At 38.2% G+C, this 23,764-nt stretch overlaps 2 protein-coding genes across 2 annotated transcripts in view; both read right to left on the minus strand.

The window, feature by feature from the left end:
• Nucleotides 1-797: 797 nt before the first annotated feature.
• Nucleotides 798-11,537, minus strand: f2r (coagulation factor II (thrombin) receptor). Its single transcript, XM_061906335.1, has 2 exons — nt 11,287-11,537; nt 798-2,950 (listed from the first exon to the last, which is right to left on the minus strand). The coding sequence occupies exons 1-2, from the start codon at nt 11,417-11,419 to the stop codon at nt 1,731-1,733; spliced, it is 1,353 nt and encodes a 450-aa protein (XP_061762319.1). The 5' UTR covers nt 11,420-11,537; the 3' UTR covers nt 798-1,730.
• A 1,410-nt stretch (nt 11,538-12,947) lies between these two features.
• iqgap2 (IQ motif containing GTPase activating protein 2) overlaps nt 12,948-23,764 on the minus strand; it is a 111,617-nt gene continuing 100,800 nt past the window's right edge. The window contains exons 30-38 of the mRNA XM_061906334.1: nt 22,533-22,665; nt 22,361-22,463; nt 22,149-22,290; nt 15,566-15,653; nt 15,258-15,470; nt 15,037-15,197; nt 14,812-14,955; nt 13,554-13,662; nt 12,948-13,404 (exon numbers count right to left, since the gene is read on the minus strand). Coding sequence (XP_061762318.1) covers nt 13,291-13,404; nt 13,554-13,662; nt 14,812-14,955; nt 15,037-15,197; nt 15,258-15,470; nt 15,566-15,653; nt 22,149-22,290; nt 22,361-22,463; nt 22,533-22,665 — 1,207 coding nt within the window. The 3' untranslated portion in view covers nt 12,948-13,290. The remainder of the gene's footprint in view (nt 13,405-13,553; nt 13,663-14,811; nt 14,956-15,036; nt 15,198-15,257; nt 15,471-15,565; nt 15,654-22,148; nt 22,291-22,360; nt 22,464-22,532; nt 22,666-23,764) is intronic.

The raw sequence follows: 23,764 nt of genomic DNA on the forward strand, positions 1-23,764 counted from the left end.
TTTTTCGATTGTTTGTTTGTTGCTTTGATAAACTGCACGCATCATAGTTAGCCACCTCAGTAAAACACATGTCCAACTCTGAAACACTCAAAGCAGAAAAAACTTGTTCTAATTTAACAGACTCCTTACCCAGACCAGTAGTCTCGCATTTTCCATTTAAATCCGTCTGCAGGGTGGAGGGAAGTGGTGTCCTGTGGGGATTAGCCTTCTGCTTTGTTTTAAGCCCCGCTCGGCATCCGCGTTTCCGATCACACCGCTGGCGTCTGCTCCGTAGACGGCCCCCGCTGCTACTAGACTCCCCTGCTTCACAGGCCGCTGGATGTAGCCGCCGACGTATTCCCATGCTAGTTAGCATGTTTAGCACGCCCGCGTCTATCAGTCCAAAGTGGCCCGATATGTCCATATCCAGAAGTGTCTGGCGGTCGTACGTGATCACGGAGTGACCACGATGCGAGCCAGCCATGAAGTCTGTTAATGTTGTTAATGTTAATGTTGTGTTAATGCATCTGACGACGCAGGAATTACAGCGAGACCATGTCAATTGTTTTCTGCCAATAGTTGAGCCACTACACAAACTTAATAATATACAGCAGTTGTCTCCAACCACCGGGCCAGTAGAATAATTTTTTATTAACTTTTATTTAAAAAAATGTATAAATAATATATATATATATATTTTTTTTTATTAAATCAACATAAAAAACACAATTTAAACTTACAATTAGTGCACCAACCACAAAAACCTCCCTTTTTTCATGACAACAAAAAAAAAAAGGACCCCCCCCCCCGGGCCGCGGGACAAATTATTAAGCATTGACCGGTCCACATATACAAAAGGTTGGGGACCACTGACATACAGGGATGGGAATGAAGATTTACATCGCACTTTGCAATGAAATCGCTGATCAGTTCGTCTACTTCTACGATATTCTTGTTAATCTTCACCTTCAGTTTGATAGATATATCGAGCCATGCCCAGTTCCACTTGAAGCATTCCTATCTTGAATAAGCTTAACCAAGTCTGAAACTGTTTTGTCACTAAAGTAACGTGTTAATTGAGAGCTACTGTGTTTTCTTTCCAGATTAGTCGCCGATAAACACAACCAATATAAACAGAATACGAGTTCAGAAACGCTTACAACAATTGAGGATCAGAGATTAGATATTGTCGGCAAACGATGTGTGCAGACGTCTATAACGGGCAATGTCATTGGTTGATGTCGTCAGCTGGTAGTAGAGCTAGCCAATCAGGTGCCTTCACACATTGGCATTATATTATATGAATGACCATGGCGCAGCAAAATCGGCGGAATTCTGCGGAAAATTCCCATCCATGAATATTGAGCAGGAAATAGTGAACTGAAGTTGTTAATGAGACAAATACACTTTTCTGTCGTTGCACGGAAGCCCACCTCTCACGTTGATATCGTGGACAAAAGGGAAGTAGAAGGGCATTTCCAACACACACAAAAATAAGCAGGTGTCACAACAGTTATTGCGCTACGAGGGACGCGACGAGACAATGGTTCCGCATATTGACAAAACATCATGTAACTTACACATCGTGTGTAATTATAACACTAATACAACATTATAAAACACATATTTACATGACATAATTGACCCCGTTACAAACATACCAAATCAAAGGTTACAAAGGTAGCAACATTGATTTTATTCAGTAAATAAATGTGTTCCTTGCCGTCCCACCGAGACAAAAAAAAACCTTGTCAAGTGTCCAGCATGCTGTACTGAGTCTGACCCCCAGACCCACTTTGACCAACCTCCATTTTGCACGGCCTGCTGCTGTCCCTGTGTCTGCTGGTTCTGGAACTCTCGGTGCGCACACTGCTCGCCGTCCGATGCGGATGCCGGCGTCCAAATAGCGCCACCACCCGCTTCCTGCACTGAGACGAACCGAAGTAGTAAAGGATGGGGTCCAGGCAGCAGCTGAGGCTCCCCGCGCATGTGGCGAGCAAGTAGGCCCGGTAGGATGCGTCGCTGCTGGAGGCGTGCGTGGCGTCGACGTAGTGGATCATGAGGATCACGTTGGCGGGGGTGAAGCACACCACAAACACCACCAGGACGATCGCCGCCATCACCACCGCCCGAGTCTTTTTGGAGCGGTTCTCGATGTTGGCGGCCGCCAAGGTGTGGATGATGCGCACGTAGCACGCGGCGGTGAGGACGAGGGGGATGAAGAAGAACACGGACGAGTAGACGGGGAAGAAGTAGCGATAATAGGATTGGAGTTTGATTGCGTCTTGCACGTCGTGACAGGTGGTGATGTGCAGTTGGGGCAGGTGCGCCGTCTGACCCGTCGCTAAGAGAGGCGCCGCACCGGCCAGGGCCAGCAGCCACATGGCGGCGCACGCGGCCCACGCCGTCTGCGGGCTGCGCCACGTCAGCGAGTTCATGGGGTAGACGACAGCCAGGAGGCGGTCCAAGCCGATGCACGCCATGAGCAGCACCGAGCAGTACATGTTGCAGTAGAAGGCGGCCGTCACCACCCTGCACATGAAGGCGCCGTACGTCCAGTTGTTGCCATGGTAACGGTAGGCCACTTTGAAGGGGAGGAGCAAGCCGAAGAGCAGGTCGGCGGAGGCGAGGTTCAACATGTAGATGACCGCGGGCTTCCTGGGACGGACCGGATGCATGAAGATGGCGGCGGCGAGCAGGTTGAGGGGCACGCTGACGACGAAGACCACGGTGTAGACGGCCGGGACGAAGGCCGTGGACAAGCAACCCTGCAGGAAATGCTTGACCTCCTCCGACACAAAGTAGCGCTTTTGATGAGGAGGGTGAAGGCCCGGGTGTCTTCTCACAGCTTCCGGCTGGGATTTGGACCCAGAACCTGCGTCATCGCCGTCCAACACAGACAGGTCCAAGTAGTCAGCGTCTCCTTCTGTCAGAACGTGTCCAGAGAAGGTCCGCAGGAAAGGTTCTGAAGCTTCGATCAGTTCAAACAAAGCAATCATTACCAGGAAAAGAGAATTATTTAACATTTTACTAACCTAATTTTTTTTTATATGTTTCCATATGAGTTGGGAAATTGTGTAAGATGTAAATATAAACGGAATACAATGATATGCAAATCCTTTTCAACCCATATTCAGTTGAATATGCTACAAAGACAACATATTTGATGTTCAAACCGCAAATAATAATTTTAGAATTTGATGCCAGCACCACGTGACAAAGAAGTTGGGAAAAGTGGCAATAAATACTGATAAAGTTGAGGAATGCTCATCAAACACTTATTTGGAACATCCCACAGGTTTGCAGGCGAATTGGGAACAGGTGGGTGCCATGATTGGGTATAAAAACAGCTTCCCAAAAAATGCTCAGTCATTCACAAGATAGGATGGGGCAAGGTACACCCCTTTGTCCAAAACTGCGTGAGCAAATAGTCAAACAGTTTAAGAACAACGTTTTGCAAAGTGCAATTGCAAGAAATTTAGGGGATTTCAACATCTACGGTCCATATCATCAAAAGTTTCAGAGAATCTGGAAAAATCACTCCGCGTAAGCGGCATGGCCTTAGACCAACATTGAATGACCGTGACCTTCGATCCCTCAGACAGCACTGTATGAAAAACCAACATCAATCTCTAAAGGATATCACCACATGGGCTCAGGAACAGTTTAGAAAACCACTGTCACTAAATTCAGTTTGTCGCTACATCTGTAAGTGCAAGTTAAACCTTTACTATGCAAAGCGAAAACCATTTATCAACAACATTCAGAAACGCCACCGGCTTCTCTGGGCCCGAGATCATCTAAGATGGACTGATGCAAAGTGGAAAAGTGTTCTGTGGTCTGACGAGTCCACATTTCAAATTATTTTTGGAAATATTCGACACCATGTCATACTGACCAAAGAGAAGGCGAACCATCCAGACTGTTTTCGACGCAAACTTCAAAAGCCAGCATCTGTGATGGTATGGGGGTGCATGAATGCCGAAGGCATGGGTAACTTACACATCTGTGAAGTAACCATTAATGCTGAAAGGTACATACAGATATTGGAACATATGCTGCCATCTAAGCGCTGTGTTTTTCATGGACGCCCGTGCTTTTTCAGCAAGACGATGCCAAGCCACATTCAGCATGTGTTACAACAGCGTGGCTTCGTAAAAAAAAGAGTGCAGGTACTTTCCTGGCTCGCCTGCAGTCCAGATCTGTCTCCTATCGAAAATGTGTGGCGCATTATGAATCGTAAAATACGACAGCGGAGAACCCGGACTGTTGAATGACTAAAGCTCTACATAAAACAAGAATGGGAAAGAATTCTACTTTCAAAGCTTCAACAATTAGTTTCCTCAGTTCCCAAGCGTTTATTGAATGTTATTTAAAGAAAAGGTGATGTAACACAGTGGTGAACATGCCCTTTCCCAACTACTTTGGCACGTGTTGCAGCTATGAAATCCTAAGTTAATTATTATTTGCAAAAAAAAATTACATTAGTTGGAACATCAAATATCTTGTCTTTGTAGTGCATTCAATTGAATATGGGTTGAAAAGGATTTGCAAATCATTGTATTCCGTTTATATTTACATCGAACCCAATTTCCCAACTCATATGGAAACAGGGTTTATGTATGTATATTATATATATATATATATATATATATATATATATATATATATATATATATATACACACTACCGTTAAAAGTTTGGGGTCACATTGAAATGTCCTTATTTTTTAAGGAAAAGCACTGTACTTTTCAATTAAGATAAATTTAAACTAGTCTTAACTTTAAAGAAATACACTTTATACATTGCTAATGTGGTAAATGACTATTCTAGCTGCAAATGTCTGGTTTTTGGTGCAATATCTACATAGGTGTATAGAGGTCCATTTCCAGCAACTATCACTCCAGTGTTCTAATGGTAAAATGTGTTTGCTCATTGGCTCAGAAGGCTAATTGATGATTAGAAAACCCTTGTGCAATCACGTTCACACAACTGAAAACAGTTTAGCTCGTTACAGAAGCTACAAAATTGACCTTCCTCTGAGCAGATTGAATTTCTGGAGCATCACATTTGTGGGGTCAATTAAACACTCAAAATGGCCAGAAAAAGAGAACTTTTATCTGAAACCCGACAGTCTATTCTTGCTCTTAGAAATGAAGGCTATTCCATTCGAGAAATTGCTAAGAAATTGAAGATTTCCTACAACGGTGTGTACTACTCACTTCAGAGGACAGCACAAACAGGCTCTAACCAGAGTAGAAAAAGAAGTGGGAGGCCGCATTGCACAACTGAGCAAGAAGATAAGTACATTAGAGTCTCTAGTTTGAGAAACAGACGCCTCACAGGTCCCCAACTGGCATCTTCATTAAATAGTACCCGCAAAACACCAGTGTCCACATCTACAGTGAAGAGGCGGCTGCGGGAATCTGGGCTTCAGGGCAGAGTGGCAGAGAAAAAGCCATATCTGAGACTGGCCAATAAAAGAAAAAGATTAAAATGGGCAAAAGAACACAGACATTGGACAGAGGAAGACTGGAAAAAAGTGTTGTGGACGGATGAATCCAAGTCTGAAGTGTTTGGATCACAAAGAAGAATGTTTGTGAGATGCAGAACAACTGAAAAGATGCTGGAAGAATGCCTGACGCCATCTGTTAAGCATGGTGGAGGTAATGTGATGGTCTGGGGTTGCTTTGGTGCTGGTAAGGTGGGAGATTTGTACATGGTAAAAGGGATTCTGAAAAAAGAAGGCTATCACTACATTTTGCAACGCCATGCCATACCCAGTGGACAGCGCTTGATTGGAGCCAATTTCATCCTACAACAAGATGATGACCCAAAACACACCTCCAAATTGTGCAAGAACTATTTAGAGAAGAAGCAGGCAGCTGGTATTCTATCGGTAGTGGAGTGGCCAGCGCAGTCACCATATCTGAACCCCATTGAGCTGTTGTGGGAGCAGCTTGACCGTATGGTACGCAAGAAGTGCCCATCCAACCAATCCAACTTGTGGGAGCGGCTTCTAGAAGCGTGGGGTGCAATTTCTCCAGATTACCTCAACAAATTAACAGCTAGAATGCCAAAGGTCTGCAATGCTATAATTGCTGCAAATGGAGGATTCTTTGACAAAAGCAAAGTTTGATGTAAAAAAAAATCTTATTTTAAATACAAATACTTATTTCTAACTTTGTCAATGTCTTGACTCTATTTTCTATTCATCTCACAACGTATGGTGGTGAATAAGTGTGACTTTTCATGGAAAACACAAATGTGTTTGGGTGACCCCAAACTTTTGAACGGTAGTGTATATATATATATATATATATATATATATATATATTTTTTTTTTTTATGTAGATTTTTTTAAAACCCATTAAGATTTGTTACAAATAAGAATCCCGAATAAACAGAAATTCCATTTTTTTTTGACATCCCAAGTACTTTTCACATTGTAATCGATACGGTACCAATTTCTGGTAGTCTGGAATCTATGTAGTACCCAAAAGCTACTTTTGATAGTTTAAGAAACATTTTTTGTTTTTTAAACATTTAATGCTAAACGGTACTGTCCAGTAAGAATGCACAAAAAGAATCAATTCACATTCAAATCGCGATTGTTATTTATCCTTGATTCTTGATTTTAAAAAAAAAAAGAAAAGAAAAAAGTATCAATGTTTAAAAATACTTTTTAGGCCATCTCCATGCAACCAGAAGGAGTTTTTCCCAACCAGTCACTTGTTTAGAAAAAGTTTCATCATAATACCAAATAATACAGTGTTAGAATCGGATTGAATCGAGATTCGTGTTGATCCAAGAATCAATTCTGAATCGAATTGTCACCCGAGTAAACAGATTGAATCATTTCATGCCCAAAGATTTACATCCCAAGACGGCGTTTATTTTTTTCTTATACATTCAAGTCTCTTTCTTAAACATATTCTATAAAAATATGTTATAGCGATCAATAAGATGTTCACCAAGTGGGACTTCATTTTCCACGCACATGTAAGCCCATTACTAACTTCTGAGGAATTACTCGAGATGTGACAAAGTATTTCATGCTGTGTTGTAGTGGCCGGGTGACAATCCTAGCAATATCCCTTGGAGGATCCTCTAAGAGGCTACCGGTGAGTACGGTAATGTACAGAACATACTCAAATACACTATATTGGGTGAAACAATTGTTAACAGTAACCATATGGCTGTTATTTCATATTTAAAAAGATATAGACATTTTTAAAATGTTATAACCAATTTTTATTCGCTATGTAAATATTCATTTTAATAATCTTACTTCTCAGAAATGTGTTCATCAGAGTCATGTCTGGCACCAATCAACCATAAACGAGGGACAACTGTAGTAGACTTGCATGCCAAGACGGTAGGCAGTAGTGTATAGACTAGGGAGTGTCACCTTTCCCAGAAAGTAATCTTTGCCATTAAGTTGAATGTGCCGGTTGCACCTTACGGAGTGTTTATACTGTAAGCATTGTATTTATCATTTACACGCCAGATGCAGCTGAAATAGGCTTCAGCACCCCCCGTGACCCCTAATGGGACGAGCGGTAGAAAATGCATGGATGGATGTTTGATTGTAACCTGCGTCTTAGTTGTTGTTTTCATCACCAAATTTGAAGGTGTTTAAATTGCCAAGTACAATCGTTAATGCTAAATGGTCTAGAGCTAATTTTAATGTAAATTAGCACGGAGGTAGCGCACTTTGAAAAGTGGAGCCCTAGAGCAGTGGTTCTCAAATGGGGGTACGCGTACCCCTGGGGGTACTTGAAGGTATGCCAAGGGGTACGTGAGATTTTTTGAAAATATTCTAAAAATAGCAACAATTCAAAAATCCCTTATAAATATATTTATTGAATCATACTTAAACAAAATATGAACGTAAGTTCATAAACTGAGAAAAGAAATGCAACAATGCGATATTCAGTGTTGACAGCTAGAGTTTTTGTGGACATGTTCCATAAATATTGATGTTAAAGATTTCTTTTTTGTGGCGAAATGTTTGGAATTAAGTTCATGAATCCAGATGGATCTCTATTACAATCCCCAAAGAGGGCACTTTAAGTTGATGAGTACTTTTATGTGTAGAAATCTTTATTTATAATTGAATCACTTGTTTATTTTTCAACAAGTTTTTAGTTATTTTTGTATCTTTTTTTCCAAATAGTTCATGAAAGACCACTAAAAATGAGCAATATTTTGCACTGTTACACAATTTAATAAATCAGAAATGATGACATAGTGCTGTATTTTACTTCTTTATCTCTTTTTTTCCAAATAAAAAATAATTTGCTCTGATTAGGAGGTACTTTAATTAAAAAAATGTTCACAGGGGGTACATCAATGAAAAAAGGTTGAGAACCACTGCCCTAGAGTACATTTAATTTTCTTTCATTTATTTATACACAGTGCGCAATTTGTAGTATTTAAAAACATTTTTGGTTTTTAATTACATTGTACTTCTGCTACTATATGTGAAAACCTGCACTGCAAGAAAGTAATTTCCTCACTGTGGGATAAAATAAAAAAGCCCCTCCTATCCAAAGCACCCTATTTTTTTGCTTTGTTGGCATAGCATATTGCAATGCATACTGACTGCTGGACTGCTTGTTTCCTAGTCAAGCGCTTGAGCCGGTTGTCGAGTTCCCAACTATAGTTGATGTCACGCACAAACAAAAAGTATTGAAATACGGCCCCCTTTGATTTCACCTGAATCGATCCTCGATAACACTGACGGACTTACGTCAATACCTTTTAAAGTACATCATTTGGTAATTGTGTATAATAAATGTTTCTGCAAACATATTTGCGAAATTCTGACAAACAGACGTGTCTCACAACTAAGTTTAAGAAAGATTGCGCAACCAGAGAGTATATGCATTTTGCTCAGTTCGTACAGCCGCATCTAAGTTTTCTGCTTAGGGATTGTGCAAATTCAGCCATATTTATTCCAGAAAAAGATGGAATCATCCATAAAAAATGTTCAATGGACAAATATTTTGTTTTAAATTTTTGCTCTTCCTCCTTTAAACACATCACTTGAACGCACCAACAATTCACAAAAACAGCAAACATCATATTCATAGAACTGCCATGTTTAATCTTTCATGGGTCACATCATTAGGTACTCCTGCACAATCTAATGAGAGCTAAACCAGGAGATTTAAGAGGTAATTTTTAACAATGTTTAGTAATATTGATTAGTTTTTAGGAGAGTAGAACTGCATGCACTACATCAGCGGTGTCAAACTCATTTTCATCGAGGGCCCCATTGCAGTAATGGCTGCTTTCAGAGGGCCGATTTTTATTTTAATTAACTTACATTATGCATGTGGGTAATAACCTGTGATTAATCATGATTAATCGAAATGCATATGCATTTGATTATTAGATTTTTTTATGTACAACTTGCTTCAAAATCATAAATAAAGATGACAAGCAGATATTCAACCATTTGTGTTTATCCCACAAAACCAGTTTTGCAATATAGTATATAATAATTTAATTGGCATAATTAGATGTTGAAGTTCAAAATATGCATTTTTTGGTCAAAATTAAAGGAATAAATGCCTTTAGTAAAAAAAAAAAAAAAAAAAGTAATTTATTGAAACCAATTTTTTCCAGGCTTTTGCGGGTCACTTAAAATTATGTGGTTGCCCAGAACTGGCCCCCGGGCCTTGAATTTGACACCTGTGCACAACATCATACTTTGATGTGCACATAATTATTCACAATGAGTAAATATTAAAGGGGAACATTATCACCAGACCTATGTAAGCGTCAATATATACCTTGATGTTGCAGAAAAAGGACCATATAATTTTTTAGCCGATTTCCGAACTATAGAGTAAAAGGGTGAATTTTGGCGCCTTTCTATTATTTGCTCTTGGGGCGATGACGTCACAACGTGACGTCACCTAGGTAGTCGATCTGCCATTTTTTCAAACACATTACAAACATCGAGTCAATTAAGCTGTTAATTTCTGTTTTTTCGACTGTTTTCCGTACCCTGGAGACATCATGCCTCGTCGGTGTGTTGTTGGAGGGTGTAACAACACGATCAGGGACGGATTCAAGTTGACTTACGTGGAGTGTGCATCGATTAGCGCGGCATGCTAATTGATGCTAACATGCTAATTAGGCTAGCTGTATATACATTTTGCATCGTTATGCCTCATTTGTAGCTGTATTTGCATCCAGCCTTTCCCTCCACCCACATTTAATGCCAAACAAACACTTACCAATCGACGGATTGGTAAGTTGCACCAGTGTCAAAAGATCCGAAAGTCCCTTGTCTGCACATTTTACCGGCGATGCTACGACAGACATGGCACGGAGCTGTATGGATACCCTGCGACACTCAAAGCAGATGCATTTCCAACGATAAAGTCAACGAAATCACAAAGGTGAGTTTTGTTGATGTTATTGACTTATGTGCTAATCAGACATAATTGGTCGCGGCATGACTGCCAGCTAATCTATGCTGACATGCTATTTAGGCTAGCCGTATGTACATTTGTAGCTATATTTGCATCCAGCCATTCACTGCACCCACATTTAATGCCAAACAAACACTTACCAATCGACGGATTGAAGTTGCTCCTGCACATTTTACCGGCGATGCTACGACAGACATGGCACAGAGATGTACACTCAATCGTTGGTTAGAAGACCATCGCCGAATAGCTTCAATAGCTATTCACTCAATAGCTTCAGTTTCTTCTTCAATTTCATTTTTGCTATCTGCCTCCATACTCCCACCATCCTTTTCAATACATGCGTAATCTGTTGAATCGCTTAAGCCGCTGAAATCCGAGTCTGAATCCGAGCTAATGTCGCTATATCTTGCTGTGCTATCCGCCATGTTGGCATCACTAAATGATGTCACAGGAAAATGGACGATGGATTTAAAGATAGCGAAAATCAGGCACTTTAAAGCCTTTTTTCGGGATATTCCATGATGGGTAAAATTTTGAAAAAAACTTCGAAAAATAAAATAAGCCACTGGGAACTCATTTTTATTGGTTTTAACCCTTCTGAAATTGTGATAATGTTCCCCTTTAACATCATATATTGTTAACTGTTACCATGATGAGGTAAAGTATGGCTCAGTGTCAATCTATTGCATCATTAAATTGTGCAGGGAGACCTAATGTGCATACAGTAACTGGTTCATATTAGTGTAAGCTATAATTACATTTGCAGTACCACTTAAAACTGGTAGGAAATTGCTGTACCACTTATGCTTTGTTTTATTTCAGTTTTGAACAAACAACAAATAAGAGAGAAACTTACCATTCATGACGCCGAGTGCCGAGCTGGAAAGCGAATCAAACACCAACAACAGCAAAAATGATAAATGAACTGTGGCCATAGCTAGTCCCTCTAACGGTTTGCCAGAAGTGACACCAGTTTGTTTTATCAACATATGTTAGGATACTGTACATACAGTCAGGGTGCTGCCACACCCACTCTCTACTCCCCCTTGGCAGAAATGTGTTTCCTTATCATGGACAGAATTAAGCAATCAATTACCATTTGTTTTTTTGTTAATGTAGTACATGACAGTAATACAATATGGCTTGTTTGTATATCAATGTTGACAGTTTTAGTACTCGACTTTAAAAATACCTAAGTCACAAGCTACAATGTTTGTAATATTTTGCAGTTAAAGACATTTTGGGATTCCATACAGATACATTGATTGTAGTCAAGTAAATAAATAATCATGTTCAGCTTATTAAAATACTTCAGACTGTAAAACACAAATTCCCAATACTTGGAGAGTCAACTATTCTCTAAACTGAAGTATTTTGTACACCATTTTCATCATTTCAAAGTTATAGGATACATCAAATTGAATAACATATGCTTTTATTTCCAAATTGTCAGTAAAAATATTTGTTGTAATTCAAATAAAGTTCTATGTGTACAATACATTAGGTTCATAATAATATTTCTATTAAATATGGAGAACATGTTGCACAGCAGGGAGTCCGAACCTTTTTGACATTGGGGCTCAACTTTTCCACTACAGAGGGGCCCCCGGGACCCACTCAGATATTAATAATAATTTTACTCGTGATTTTAATAATATTCAATAACTATATTTAACCCACTTACAGTTTCAGAGGATGAACCTTGTCAAGTGATATAGATAGTACTTTATTGAGTCCTTCAGGAGAATTAAAAATTATGAAACCATGTGTTGATTATCAAGGCTTAAGTCAGGCTGATTGTAAAAATAAGTACCAAATAAATATCCTGCAAAAGAAGGGACTCATAAAAACTGATGAAAAATGTATATAATTTGAAGCTAAAGTAAATCACTTCTAAATTATTAATAACTATTTTTTTTAAATAAACTGTCAATAAAATATAACTGCAAATGTAAAGAGAGCTTCACAACTTCAGTCATAATTTGTGTTTCAGCAACTTCTCTATGAATTTAGCTGTGGACTTTGTTTGATATTGTCATTACTCCCCCAAGTGGTGGAAAAGTGCATTACAACAGAGTATTGCTGCGGCCCATAGGGACCACAGCTGAGAAACAGATTTTGTGGCATCCCCCTAAGGTTGCCACAAAATCTGGAAAAGGCTTAGTGGTTCAGAAACACTGCTGCAAAATCATGACTGGAATAAACCAAAATTATCGATTCAAATTTATATTCTACTTAAATCAGTTTGAATTGCACCCCTAACTTCCTGTGTGCGACATCAGTTCAATTTTGGTAGACATCCTCAATTTCATTTGGAATTTTACACAATTTTGTGCGAAATTTTGTTGCAGATCTATACCACTGCAAACATATTGTTATATTTTTAGTTTAAATTAGTTTTTACTTGTTCAGGATCTCATAAGGAAAAACAGAAATATCCAAATTATTTTTGGACATTATACATTGTTTTTTCGACAAAATCAATTTACACTGACAATACATATTAAAAAAACAATATTTTTAGTATTTAAAACTTTTATTAATTAAAATATGATTCATCTTTGATTAAAAAGGCACCAGTGAACTACAGTATTCATGGATCCCAGACGACTCCACCAAATGTTTTGGAACGGTTTCATCAAGAACAAAAACAATAGTGTTCCTTTAATACAGAACAAAAATATCTTTATAATTAAAATACATCATATTTAACTCTCCACAAGGGGAAAACAAAGAAAACACGGTAACATGAATTTTGAATTAATCAAATTATTTGATGAACAACGTCATGCTGTCAGAAGGCACAACCTATTTTCATCTTCACTAGTGGTGCTTTTGGTTTAATATTATTCTTTGGCATTCACTTGCCATAGAATTTCTTATTTAGGAGGAAAATGAGCAAGTTGACATTGACTTTAGCTTTATCGAACATCTTCATAACAGCAACACCTTCATATTGGAGCTGCAGGAGGTCCTGGACACACACACACACACACACACACACACACACACACACACACCAAATGACTACAACTGCAGGACATTAGGAGTGGAATGAAGACGACTGCATAAAACCTAACAAGTCGTCAGAATCTTAATGTGTCACACTGGAAAGGTGTTTACCTGGAAATGAAGCTGAACTTTTTCCATCTCCACTCCCATAAACTTGGCTTTCACTTCAAAATCCCCAACTTCTTCACTGGGGGAAATGTCAAACATGACATTCTTAAACCTGACAGGCAAAAAGAACAGATAAGTGTTGATGCAGCACACTGAGGGAAACGGAAGCATCATTTCCAGTGAAAGTGTTAAATCTAATGTGCTAATGTTTTTGCATCGGCCTGTCATACTTTTGTATGACAGTAGAAGGTTGGTTCAAATGACTTGAGTCGGTATAGGATTGTTGACTCTTCAAATATATATATATATATATATATTTTAATGAGAACATTTTATACAACTTTATTTTTACTTTGACAAGATTGGGAACTGCACCTTTTTGGGAATTCACAGTCCATATTTGGATAAAGGATACATACAGTACAGGCCAAAAATATGGACACCTTTTCATTCAATGTTTTTGTTTTTGTTTTCATGACTATTTACATTGTAGATTGTCACTGGAGGCATCACAACTTTGAATGAACAAATGTGGAGTTATGTACTTAACAAAAGGTGAAATAACTGAAAATATGTTTTATTTTATAGTTTCTTCAAAATAGCCACCCTTTGCTCTGATTACTTTTTTTGCACACTCTTGGCATTCTCTCCACGAGCTTCAAGAGGTAGTCACCTCAAATTGTTTTTACTTCACAGGTGTGCTTGAAGATCATCGAGAGAATGCCAAGTGTGTGCAAAGCAGCAATCAGAGCAAAGGGTGGCTTACTTGAAGAAACTAAAATACCAAACATGTTTTCAGTTATTTCACCATTTTTTGTTATGTACATAACTCCATGTGTAAATTCATAGTTTTGATGCCTTCAGTGACAATCTACACTGTAAATAGTCATGAAAATAAAAAAAACACATTGAATGACAAGGCATGTCCAAACTTTTGGCCTGTACTGTATATAAACTGCCGGTATATGATGTATCACTTGTAATTGTAAAACTGTCCAAATAAACTTAAATCAAACCAAACATGTTCTTGTCTTATGCAAAGATTGTGAATGATAGGCAAACATGTAAAATAAGTGAAGTTCCACTTTAAAGTCGGAAATAAGGTTTAAAAAGAGCAGATGGTGTGCTTCTGTCAGGATGCTACATTTCTAGCAAGACATTTCCTTGTACAATATTAAACCTTCAATAACTCTTTGCAGTGAGGTGACTACTACCGTAGGTGCCATTATGGAAATGATTTTCAGTTCCCATTTCTACTCACTGGTTGGTTTGAAGTCCTTCGATCTCCAGAATGACTCCCTTCTCGTGCAGCCTTGCTCCAGTGTACTTCAGTGACGGAGGTTTCCACTTCTTGCCGCCCTTTTCTTCTCCTTTGCTGTCCATTTTGATGGATCTGCGGGAATTCCTAACCACACAACACAGTAGAGCATGAGCGGTGACGTCCCAAGCAAGCACAGCACACAAAGCTGGGCACAGTCGTCCTCACTTGCGGTTGAGGTTGTCCAGGCAGGTCTTGATATAGGTGTCGTAATAATTCATCTGCTCCTGGTAGAAGCTTGTTTTGGAGTTGAGTGCCAACAGAGTCTGCTGGAGCTTCACAAGCTCGGCCTTCCGCCTTTGTCTGTAGCGTCTTTGGTAGCGAATATCCTGGTGATGAATAGGACAAGTTGAGAACGACTAAGCCTTCTGAGGGAGCTGCTTCCATACCTTAGCGATGTCGTTGATGACGTCTTGGTATTTGTTAGCGGCGGTGATGACGTTAGCTTGCTCCAAGTTCCGAAGGTTCCTCAGGATCTTTCTCTTCTTCTGCTCAAGGGGAAGCTGACTGTCCTCCAGTACTGCTGGGCTGCTCTTCAGACCCTCTGGGGTCTGAGCGTCCTGAACTGCCCGCCGCACCACTATCTTGCTGTGTTCAGACTCCTGTAGAAAGAAGACGAACAACTGTATAAAACAAACTAAAACATGTAAAGACACAAGACAGAATTTTGGAAGAAAGCAAAAAAAAAAAAGGCAACCTGAGGAGCTGTGGCAGGTGTTTCTAGAATTTCAGGCAGTGTCTCTCCAGGTTGAATTTGAACCACATCTACTATAAGCTTTTTTGTCCTAAACAGCAAAAACACACACATTCAATATTTCTTGAAATACATTAAATTTGTTATATTACTCTGTTGAAGAACCCATTCTACTTAAGTAGTATATAGATGACACATTTTTATTCTTTTTTCATACGTTTTCCTCAAATTAGCTGGATGTTTTTCTTAGCCCTTTAAATTGAAGCAACTCAATATGCTAATGTCAATATTTAGAGGTGTATGCAAAATTTTTCTTCAAAATGTCACATACTGACAATTTCAAGCATGCCAGAGACATTTGTTATTTTATTTACATTTTCAAACAGGCAACAATCTTGTTTATCACTATTAATTGACCGCGTTAAAGGAATTCCGACAAATTATGAATCTTCAATTATGAATCAAATATTTTCATAGTTAGAACATACAACATAACCTCATAAATGCATTTTTAAACATTATGAAAGCCCTACAAACATGTAATAAAACCTTTTAGTCACCTTTACACTCATAATCCAATATTGTAATGCAAATCAGTAGCCTTCATACTGAACAGTGTGCGCTCTGATTGGTTTGGTATTATTTAGGTGCCAGTACTACTGTATTATTGGTATTTTTTGTTTATTTAGGCCACTAATTTGCTACAAATTTGTATTAATTTAGTATCCCAAAATTGTCCAATATAAATAAAATAATTTGAAAATATCTCTCACAAATCTCCAACTATCTGAAGTGGCAATATTTGAAGAGCAATGTGGCGAGGGACGACTGTTTTAAAAGTTATGTTTAAAGAAATATGCTGTATTGTTCATATTTCAGTTATTCGTAATAACACTTTCACTTCGTCTTGCTATATTAAGCTTGTTTCACTTTTTGCTGTTTTTTTTACACATTTTGGTTCTTGGTTAGTTTTCTTTACCGTTTTCAATCACAATATCAATAAGACGTTTATCTATTAGGGCTGTGAATCTTGTGGCACCACACGATTCGATTCAGAATTGATTCTTAATTCAAAGCGATTTTTGATTCACAATCAATACTTTAATAATATTGGGTGCCAGTTGTATGATTAACTACATTCCTACATAAAATAGGTAAACAGCTCTAATAAATGTCTATATTACTTAAAAGAAAACTGACTTTGGTCAATGCTACCCAAAAATTTAATAAAGTCATATAAAAATAAGACGAAATTTCTCTTTTCTAAAGTAAATCTGTACAGCAGATATGGGCATCTACATAAACAGTATGAGTTTCCCGAGTGGCTGGACAACACAAATAAAAATACAACTTTATTATTTTTTTTACTTTTTATTTGTAATTATTTTTTGGGATTTTTAAAAATGTTTTTTTCAATTGATTAAGAATCGTTACAATCGTGGCGCAGTGGGAGAGTTGCCGTGCGCAACCCTAGGGTCCCTGATTCAAATCCCACTTAGTACGTTACGTCCGTTTTGTCCTGAGCAAGACATTTCACCCTTGCTCCTGATGGGTGCTGGTTGGCGCCTTGCATGGCAGCTCCCTCCATCAGTGTGTGAATGTGTGTGTGAATGGGTAAATGTGGAAGTAGTGTCAAAGCGCTTTGAGTACCTTGAAGGTAGAAAAGCGCTATACAAGTACAACCCATTTATTTATTTAAGTGAAAATCATGATTAATTCTAAAATACATTTTTTGGAAACCCCTATTTATCGTTTATTGTTCAGAATGTTACACAGGGATAAACGCCCCCATACAACAATTTGCACACGTGCAAACTCCTGCAAGCAATGTTTTGTTGTTCCAAATTCTGTAAGTGTTATTTTGAAAAATCACACATTTTTATAAAATTACTTAACACAAAAAGTTATTTACATGAACACAAATGCCACTGTTGTTTACAGGCAAGCCTTGAGCATACACAGTATTAACTCATAGCGTTCTACAAGAAACAGAAGGATACATATTTATAGGCAAGATAACCACAGCCAGCAGGGTTCTTCCTGTTTGGACAGGAAATGATTCAAGTGCAGGAAAAACTGGGACACTGGGAGATAGTCCAATAGAAAAAAAACAACAACTATGCCACAAATGTCAGGGACAATACAAAGGTCATTGCGGCTTCATTCTGTATGTGACATTTTTGAAGTTATTTGTTAACATACTTACAGAAAAAAAAACAACTATTGGGACACACGGCCAATATCCCTGCAGGAAGTGGAAATGGAATAAATACTGAGTGAAGTCAACCGCTCCCCGTTTGCAAGTTTTTTTGCTTCCATTCTTCTGGGAAGACTTTCTAACGTTGGCAGTGTTTTTCATCATGAGACGTGAGAGAGAAGACCCCAATATTTTCACTACTTAATTCAGAAGGTTTTTCATAGGCTTGAGGTCAAGTTAAAACTATATGCGTCATGGTATTATTAGAGGTTGCACAGACTAGTCGACCTTAACAGCCACAGTGAAGTTGATGCTGATGTGGGAGAATTAGCCAGCCTGGAATTTGCAATATGTTGGTTGTCTAGGACACCATTTTTTTGCCTGCTCGTTGTCCCTGACACACAGATGTTGGCAGTTCAGAGTAGCAGGCCGCTATGGACTGACACTCGGCGCAATTAAGTTTAAAATGTAAACTTGATGTTCAAGGATTGTTAATATTCCTGCTGTTGTGTTTGATCCATGACTTATCGGTTGTCAGTGAATACACATTGTTGCAGAACATTCATTCCTAATGGTTTTCCTGGAGTTCGCTCCCGCTCACTTGCTGGAGTTCGCTCCCGCTCACTTAATCTAGATGAGGAAAAACCATGGCGGGAAAAATGAACCGCGTTGCGGACCAAACCATTTTTTAAAAAGGGGACAAGGAGGTTATTGAATGTATTACAATTTGAATATTGTATGACTTGCGGCTTTGTTTTATTTCGGATTAATTTGTATGACTATACAATACAGGCCAAAAGTTTGGACACCCCTTCTCATTCGATGCCTTTTCTTTATTTTCATGACTATTTACATTGTAGATTGTCACTGAAGGCATCAAAACTATGAATGAACACGTGGAGTTTTGTACTTAACAAAAAAGGTGAAATAACTGAAAACATGTTTAATATTCTAGTTTCTTCAAAATAGCCACCCTGATTACTGCTTTGCACACTCTTGGCATTCTCTCGATGAGCTTCAAGAGGTAGTCACCTGAAATGGTTTTCACTTAACATATGTCATAGTTCTGATGCCTTCAGTTAGGGGTGGGGGATATGGCCTTTTTTTAATATCTCAATATTTTTTTGCCATGTTACGATGCACGATATATATCTCGATATTTTGTCTTAGCGCTTGTTTTTTCTGCCGATAACTATACTGACATTCTGTACTGGACTGTACCTAACTGTGCTGTGCTCCACACAGCAACAAACTTGCTGCTACTAGTATGTCTGCAGTGTGAATTTATTACCAAGTTTATCCTCTGGATTACAAAACCAACAATTTGCAATATTTGGGTAAGAGAACGATTTGTGTTTCAGACATTTTTAAGAATTTAAATCGGAAGTAATTCATGCACAATTTACCATGTCCCAAAAAAAGTAGGAAGAATCGAATAATACCTTTTTTTTTGTTTAATACTGATGATTTATTCACATCATAAATTTTACTGTGCGTATTTAAATTTATTTCACTGCCTGTGTGAAAGACAATCATGTCTGTGTGAAAGAAAATCAAGTACCTGTAATGTTTTTGACTGTATTAGTACATAGTTTCCTACTTGTACTACAGTGTGCTTATTTTTAATCAAAAGTTTGTGATACACAGAAATATACAGCTTTACAAATTGTGTTAGCAATAATTAGATTTATATTTGTGAATTTATTCTAAGACTAACGTCCTATTTGATAGTATATTTTACTCAACTATTGCTAATTTTTAATGACTAATTTGTTGAGGCGAAATATAAAAAATTGCATTTTTTTTACATTGCACTATTTATCTTAATTTGAACAAACTGTTTGTGAAATGTAAATACCGTATTTTCCGCACTATAAGGCGCACCGGATTATAAGGCGCACCTTCAATGAATGGCCTATTTTAATATTTTGTTCATATACAAGGCGCACCACATTAAAAGGCGAAAAGGATAGATGCTACAGTAGATGCTGGGGTTACGTTATGCATCCTTTAGATTGAGCTGCGCTTAAGGGAATGTCAACAAAACAGTCAGATAGGTCAGTCAAACTTTATTAATAGATTACAAACCAGCGTTCTGACAACTCCGTTCACTCCCAAAATAAATAAACAGCTGTTTTATTATTTTCCCCGATTCAATAAACACGTAAAAAACAGTCTGATACTGTTACGGTAAATCAAACGTTAGTGCAATCACAATATAGTAACACTCGAAATAGTGCAAAGCAATAATATAGTAATAACTCAACGTTGCTCAAACGATAATGTCACACAACACAACACACAAAATAAACATGTAAAGCTCACTTTATTAAGTTATTCCTCACCCAGGAATCCCTCAAATTCTTCTTCTTCAGTGTTTGAATCAAACAGTTGGGCGAATATGGCACCCAAAATGCCCGGCTCCGTCTCGCCGAAGTCGTCATTAAACGAGTCAGTGTCGCTGCTGTTAATGTTAAATTTTCTGGCTGCTGCTCTATTCCCGTGTTCTACTGCGTGACTGATCGCCTTGAGTTTAAACTCGGCACGCCTCCCGCAGTCATATATCCCAGCATGCACCGCGCGCTTCTTCTTCTACGAGGGAAAACAAGGTAGACGGCTGATTACCGTAGTTGCGAGACCTCTTGTGGCATGTTTGTTTCTGACACTGAAGAAGAAGAATTCGAGGGATTTATGGATGAGGAATAACTTAATAAAGTGAGCTTTACATGTTTGTTTCGTGTTGTGTTGTGTGATATTATCGTTTGAGCAAAGTTGAGTTATTGATATATTGTTATTGCTTTGCACTATTTCGAGACGTCGTTAATGGAGTCAGTGTCGCTGCTGTTGTCTAGCAGTTCAGTGACAGTTCCTGCTTTCCTGAAATCATGTCTCTCAATAGGAGCCATTTTGGGATCTTTACATAAAAACACAAATGGAAATGAAACGGCACGGCCTGGCGCAGTCATATATCCCAGCATGCACCGCACACTTCTACGGGGAAAAATTAAATCGCCGGCTGCTTACCGTAGTTCTGAGACCTGTTGTGGCTCAATATTGGTCCATATATAAGGCGCTCCGGATTATAAGGCGCACTGTCCCCTTTTGAGAAAATTTTAAGTTTTTAGGTACGCCTTATAGTGCGGAAAATACGGTACTGTAAAAGATGTAACAATAAAGAATAATGTGTTAATTTTCCACCACATTCATCCATCCCTTTTCTACCACTTGTCCCTCCACATGTCACCAAACATTAGTTTGTGGGAAGAACGAAGAACTGCTGCATATTTTGGTAAATTTAATGTTAGAGATGGGATTTTTGTCTCTTTGAAGAGAGCCGTTCCTTTGAAAGACGTTCAAAAAACATTCTCAATATGATAGTTCTTAGTTATTTTTGTTAAGGAAAAAATCAACGGTAAAATGTGGGTCAGAATAATTTGCATTTGCAGAAATATTACTGTATTCTGATATATTGGCTATCAGTTTTTGTTTTTATTGCAAAAATTCCATTAGGTGGTGCCATAACCTCATGTCTGACAGTGACATCACAATTTAGAATTTTCCCTCAACCAAAAAAGTATGTTGCACAAGAGCATTTTAACAATAGACAAAATACACACATAAGAAAGAATACAATGTGTTTTTAAGTAAAAAAAAAGTATAAAATACAGCTAGAATACAAATTAAGACATAAAAATGTAAACACACAATTGTACATGTGTAAGCTTGGAACTACTGTACATAGAGAAATAAATCAGAACAGTTAATAAAAAAAAAAATAAACATAAAAAGTACAGTACAGGCCAACAGTTTGGACACACCTCATTCACAACTGGTCCTAACCCCATTGATAAAGCAAGAAATTCTAATAATCAACCCTGATAAGCTCATCGAGAGAATGCCAAGAAAGTGCAAAGCAGTAACCAGAGCAAAGAGTGGCTATTTTGAAGAAACTACAATATAAAACATGTTTTTAGTTATTTTAACTTTTTTTTTTAAGTACATAACTCCACGTTTTTATTCATAGTTGTGATGCCTTCAGTGACAATCTATAATCTAAATAGTCATGAAAAATAAAAAATAAACACTTTGAATGAGAACGTGTCCAAACTTTTGGCATGTAATGTATATATTCATGTTTCTTTAAAAAAAAGAAAAAAAAAGAAAAAAGTCAATCCAAGGCTACAGTTTTCTTTCACTGAATTTTTAGTCCAGTTGCCAGTCAGGCTAGCAACTGCTTAAGCTTCGTATGCATGTGCATAAAAAAACAGCCCCCAAAGGAACTTATTTTTCACTTGGAGTCGTACAAAAGACTAGTTGATATGAATTGCTGAGCAATATTGGAAATTGGTAAGATAGCCTGTATCAGACATCCCTAGTCATGTGACTTACTTGGTCATGAGAGTCTTCAAGTCTTTGTCGTCACCCTCGAGCAGCTCAAACTTGCTGGTCAGAGTGAGGGAGATCTCAGTCTTGGCCAGTTGGCTGAGGACAGTCTCTCGGCTTGTGTCACTGCTATGAACAGCTCCTTCGCCTCATTTGAACAAAACATGTATAAATTAATTAACTTTTTTAAATCACTCAGAAAGCTCTTAAGTCAGTACCAAGTAATGTTTCAACATCCGGGACATCTCCCAGGTCCTGAAGGAGCTCATGCAGTAAATCGTTATGGTCTGGTGAGATGGCCTCTAGATGTTCCAAAAGCAGCTGGAGGAATATTTGATTAGCAAGAAAAAGATAAGGTGCAAATCGCAGAAAACTTTTCAACAAACTTACAGAATGAGTATTGATGATCTCCTCGATTGAGATGTAGATGATGGGTTTGCTAAGGGTCACCATGTCCGAGTATTCGTCAATATTAAACTTCTCTTCAGGTTCAGGGACATCACAGGCAGCCTGGAAAAATACCCTGCAAAAAAAGAGCAACAAGTTTGCAGAATTTTGCAGGGTTGGATAGTTGGTGATCTAAATGTTACACTCTTGTTAACATGGCAAGGTTATAGATAGCTATGGTATGGTACGATGACAAATTCAAAATTTGTTAAATCAGATTTTTTTTTTTTTTTATGTAGCGGTTCACATTACAAAAAACATCCTGTGACTTCTTTGCATGACTAATGTGAATAGAATGTGTTCAAAAATTGACATTACATGCTGAGCCCCGTGTTTACAGTTCCCGTTTGTGTCAGTCCTGGCACATTTATGGCAGTTTCAAAAAGTTCGTACAACTCAAGTCAATATTTATTATTTGATATGCAGTAGGACATTAGGGAAGGCGGCAATTATTTTAGCTAGGGTAGTTTGTGAGGTTGCGGGGCACTTGTTTCCATGTCTGTACAGAAAAGTGTGTGGGTTAGGAGTGTGAGAAGCAGGGCATTGAAGCAAAGCTACCTAGATTGTAATCACTTATAAAAAAAAATATATTTATTTTCCATCATTGACTATTTGCTGCTTCTTCTACCATTTACTTTTGCGCATTTCAGTTTTGGCTACGAATTGTGATGTTTGTCATCTTTCGATTGATGAACGCAACCTGAATGTTCAGACAAAAGATTCCTGGGTCTGATTTTAAAAAACACAATTAAAATAATAATAATTGGGATTGTGCTGTTCACTCTGACGTGTAAAATTCAGATACAGGTCACATGTGGACAAAACATTGAAATTGATCTGCAATGCGAATGTAGCCTATATTTTACTTCTTCCAAACCTCAGGGGAATATTTTGCAGCAGACTCCTAAAAACAGTTGAGTTCTGTCAAATAATCTATGACTATATTTTTTGCACAAAATAAATAAAAATGCTAGTGAGGAGAGAAGATTGGTTCCCCGGGCCTTAGCTCTCTGGAAACGTGGCCCCTAACAGAAGATGATCGTCTTTATCATATCTGCATTTGACCCATCCTCACTTGAGGAATAGTGGGCAGCCGTTATGTAGTGCCCAGAAAACATATCTGGCTCGTCATGGTTGAGCTTCTATGTCGATGAAGCTCTCCTTTGTGGGCAACC

Source organism: Nerophis ophidion, linkage group LG07 (genome assembly GCF_033978795.1).
Source record: "Nerophis ophidion isolate RoL-2023_Sa linkage group LG07, RoL_Noph_v1.0, whole genome shotgun sequence".
Taxonomy (NCBI): Eukaryota; Metazoa; Chordata; class Actinopteri; order Syngnathiformes; family Syngnathidae; genus Nerophis; species Nerophis ophidion.

Excerpts from the sequence above, each read along its gene's own strand:
- f2r (XM_061906335.1), bottom strand. The coding sequence starts at position 11,419 with ATGTTGATAAAACAAACTGGTGTCACTTCTGGCAAACCGTTAGAGGGA. Across the intron at positions 2,951-11,286 it reads GGCACTCGGCGTCATGAATG|CTTCAGAACCTTTCCTGCGG; the intron begins GTAAGTTTCTCT and ends AACTGATCGAAG.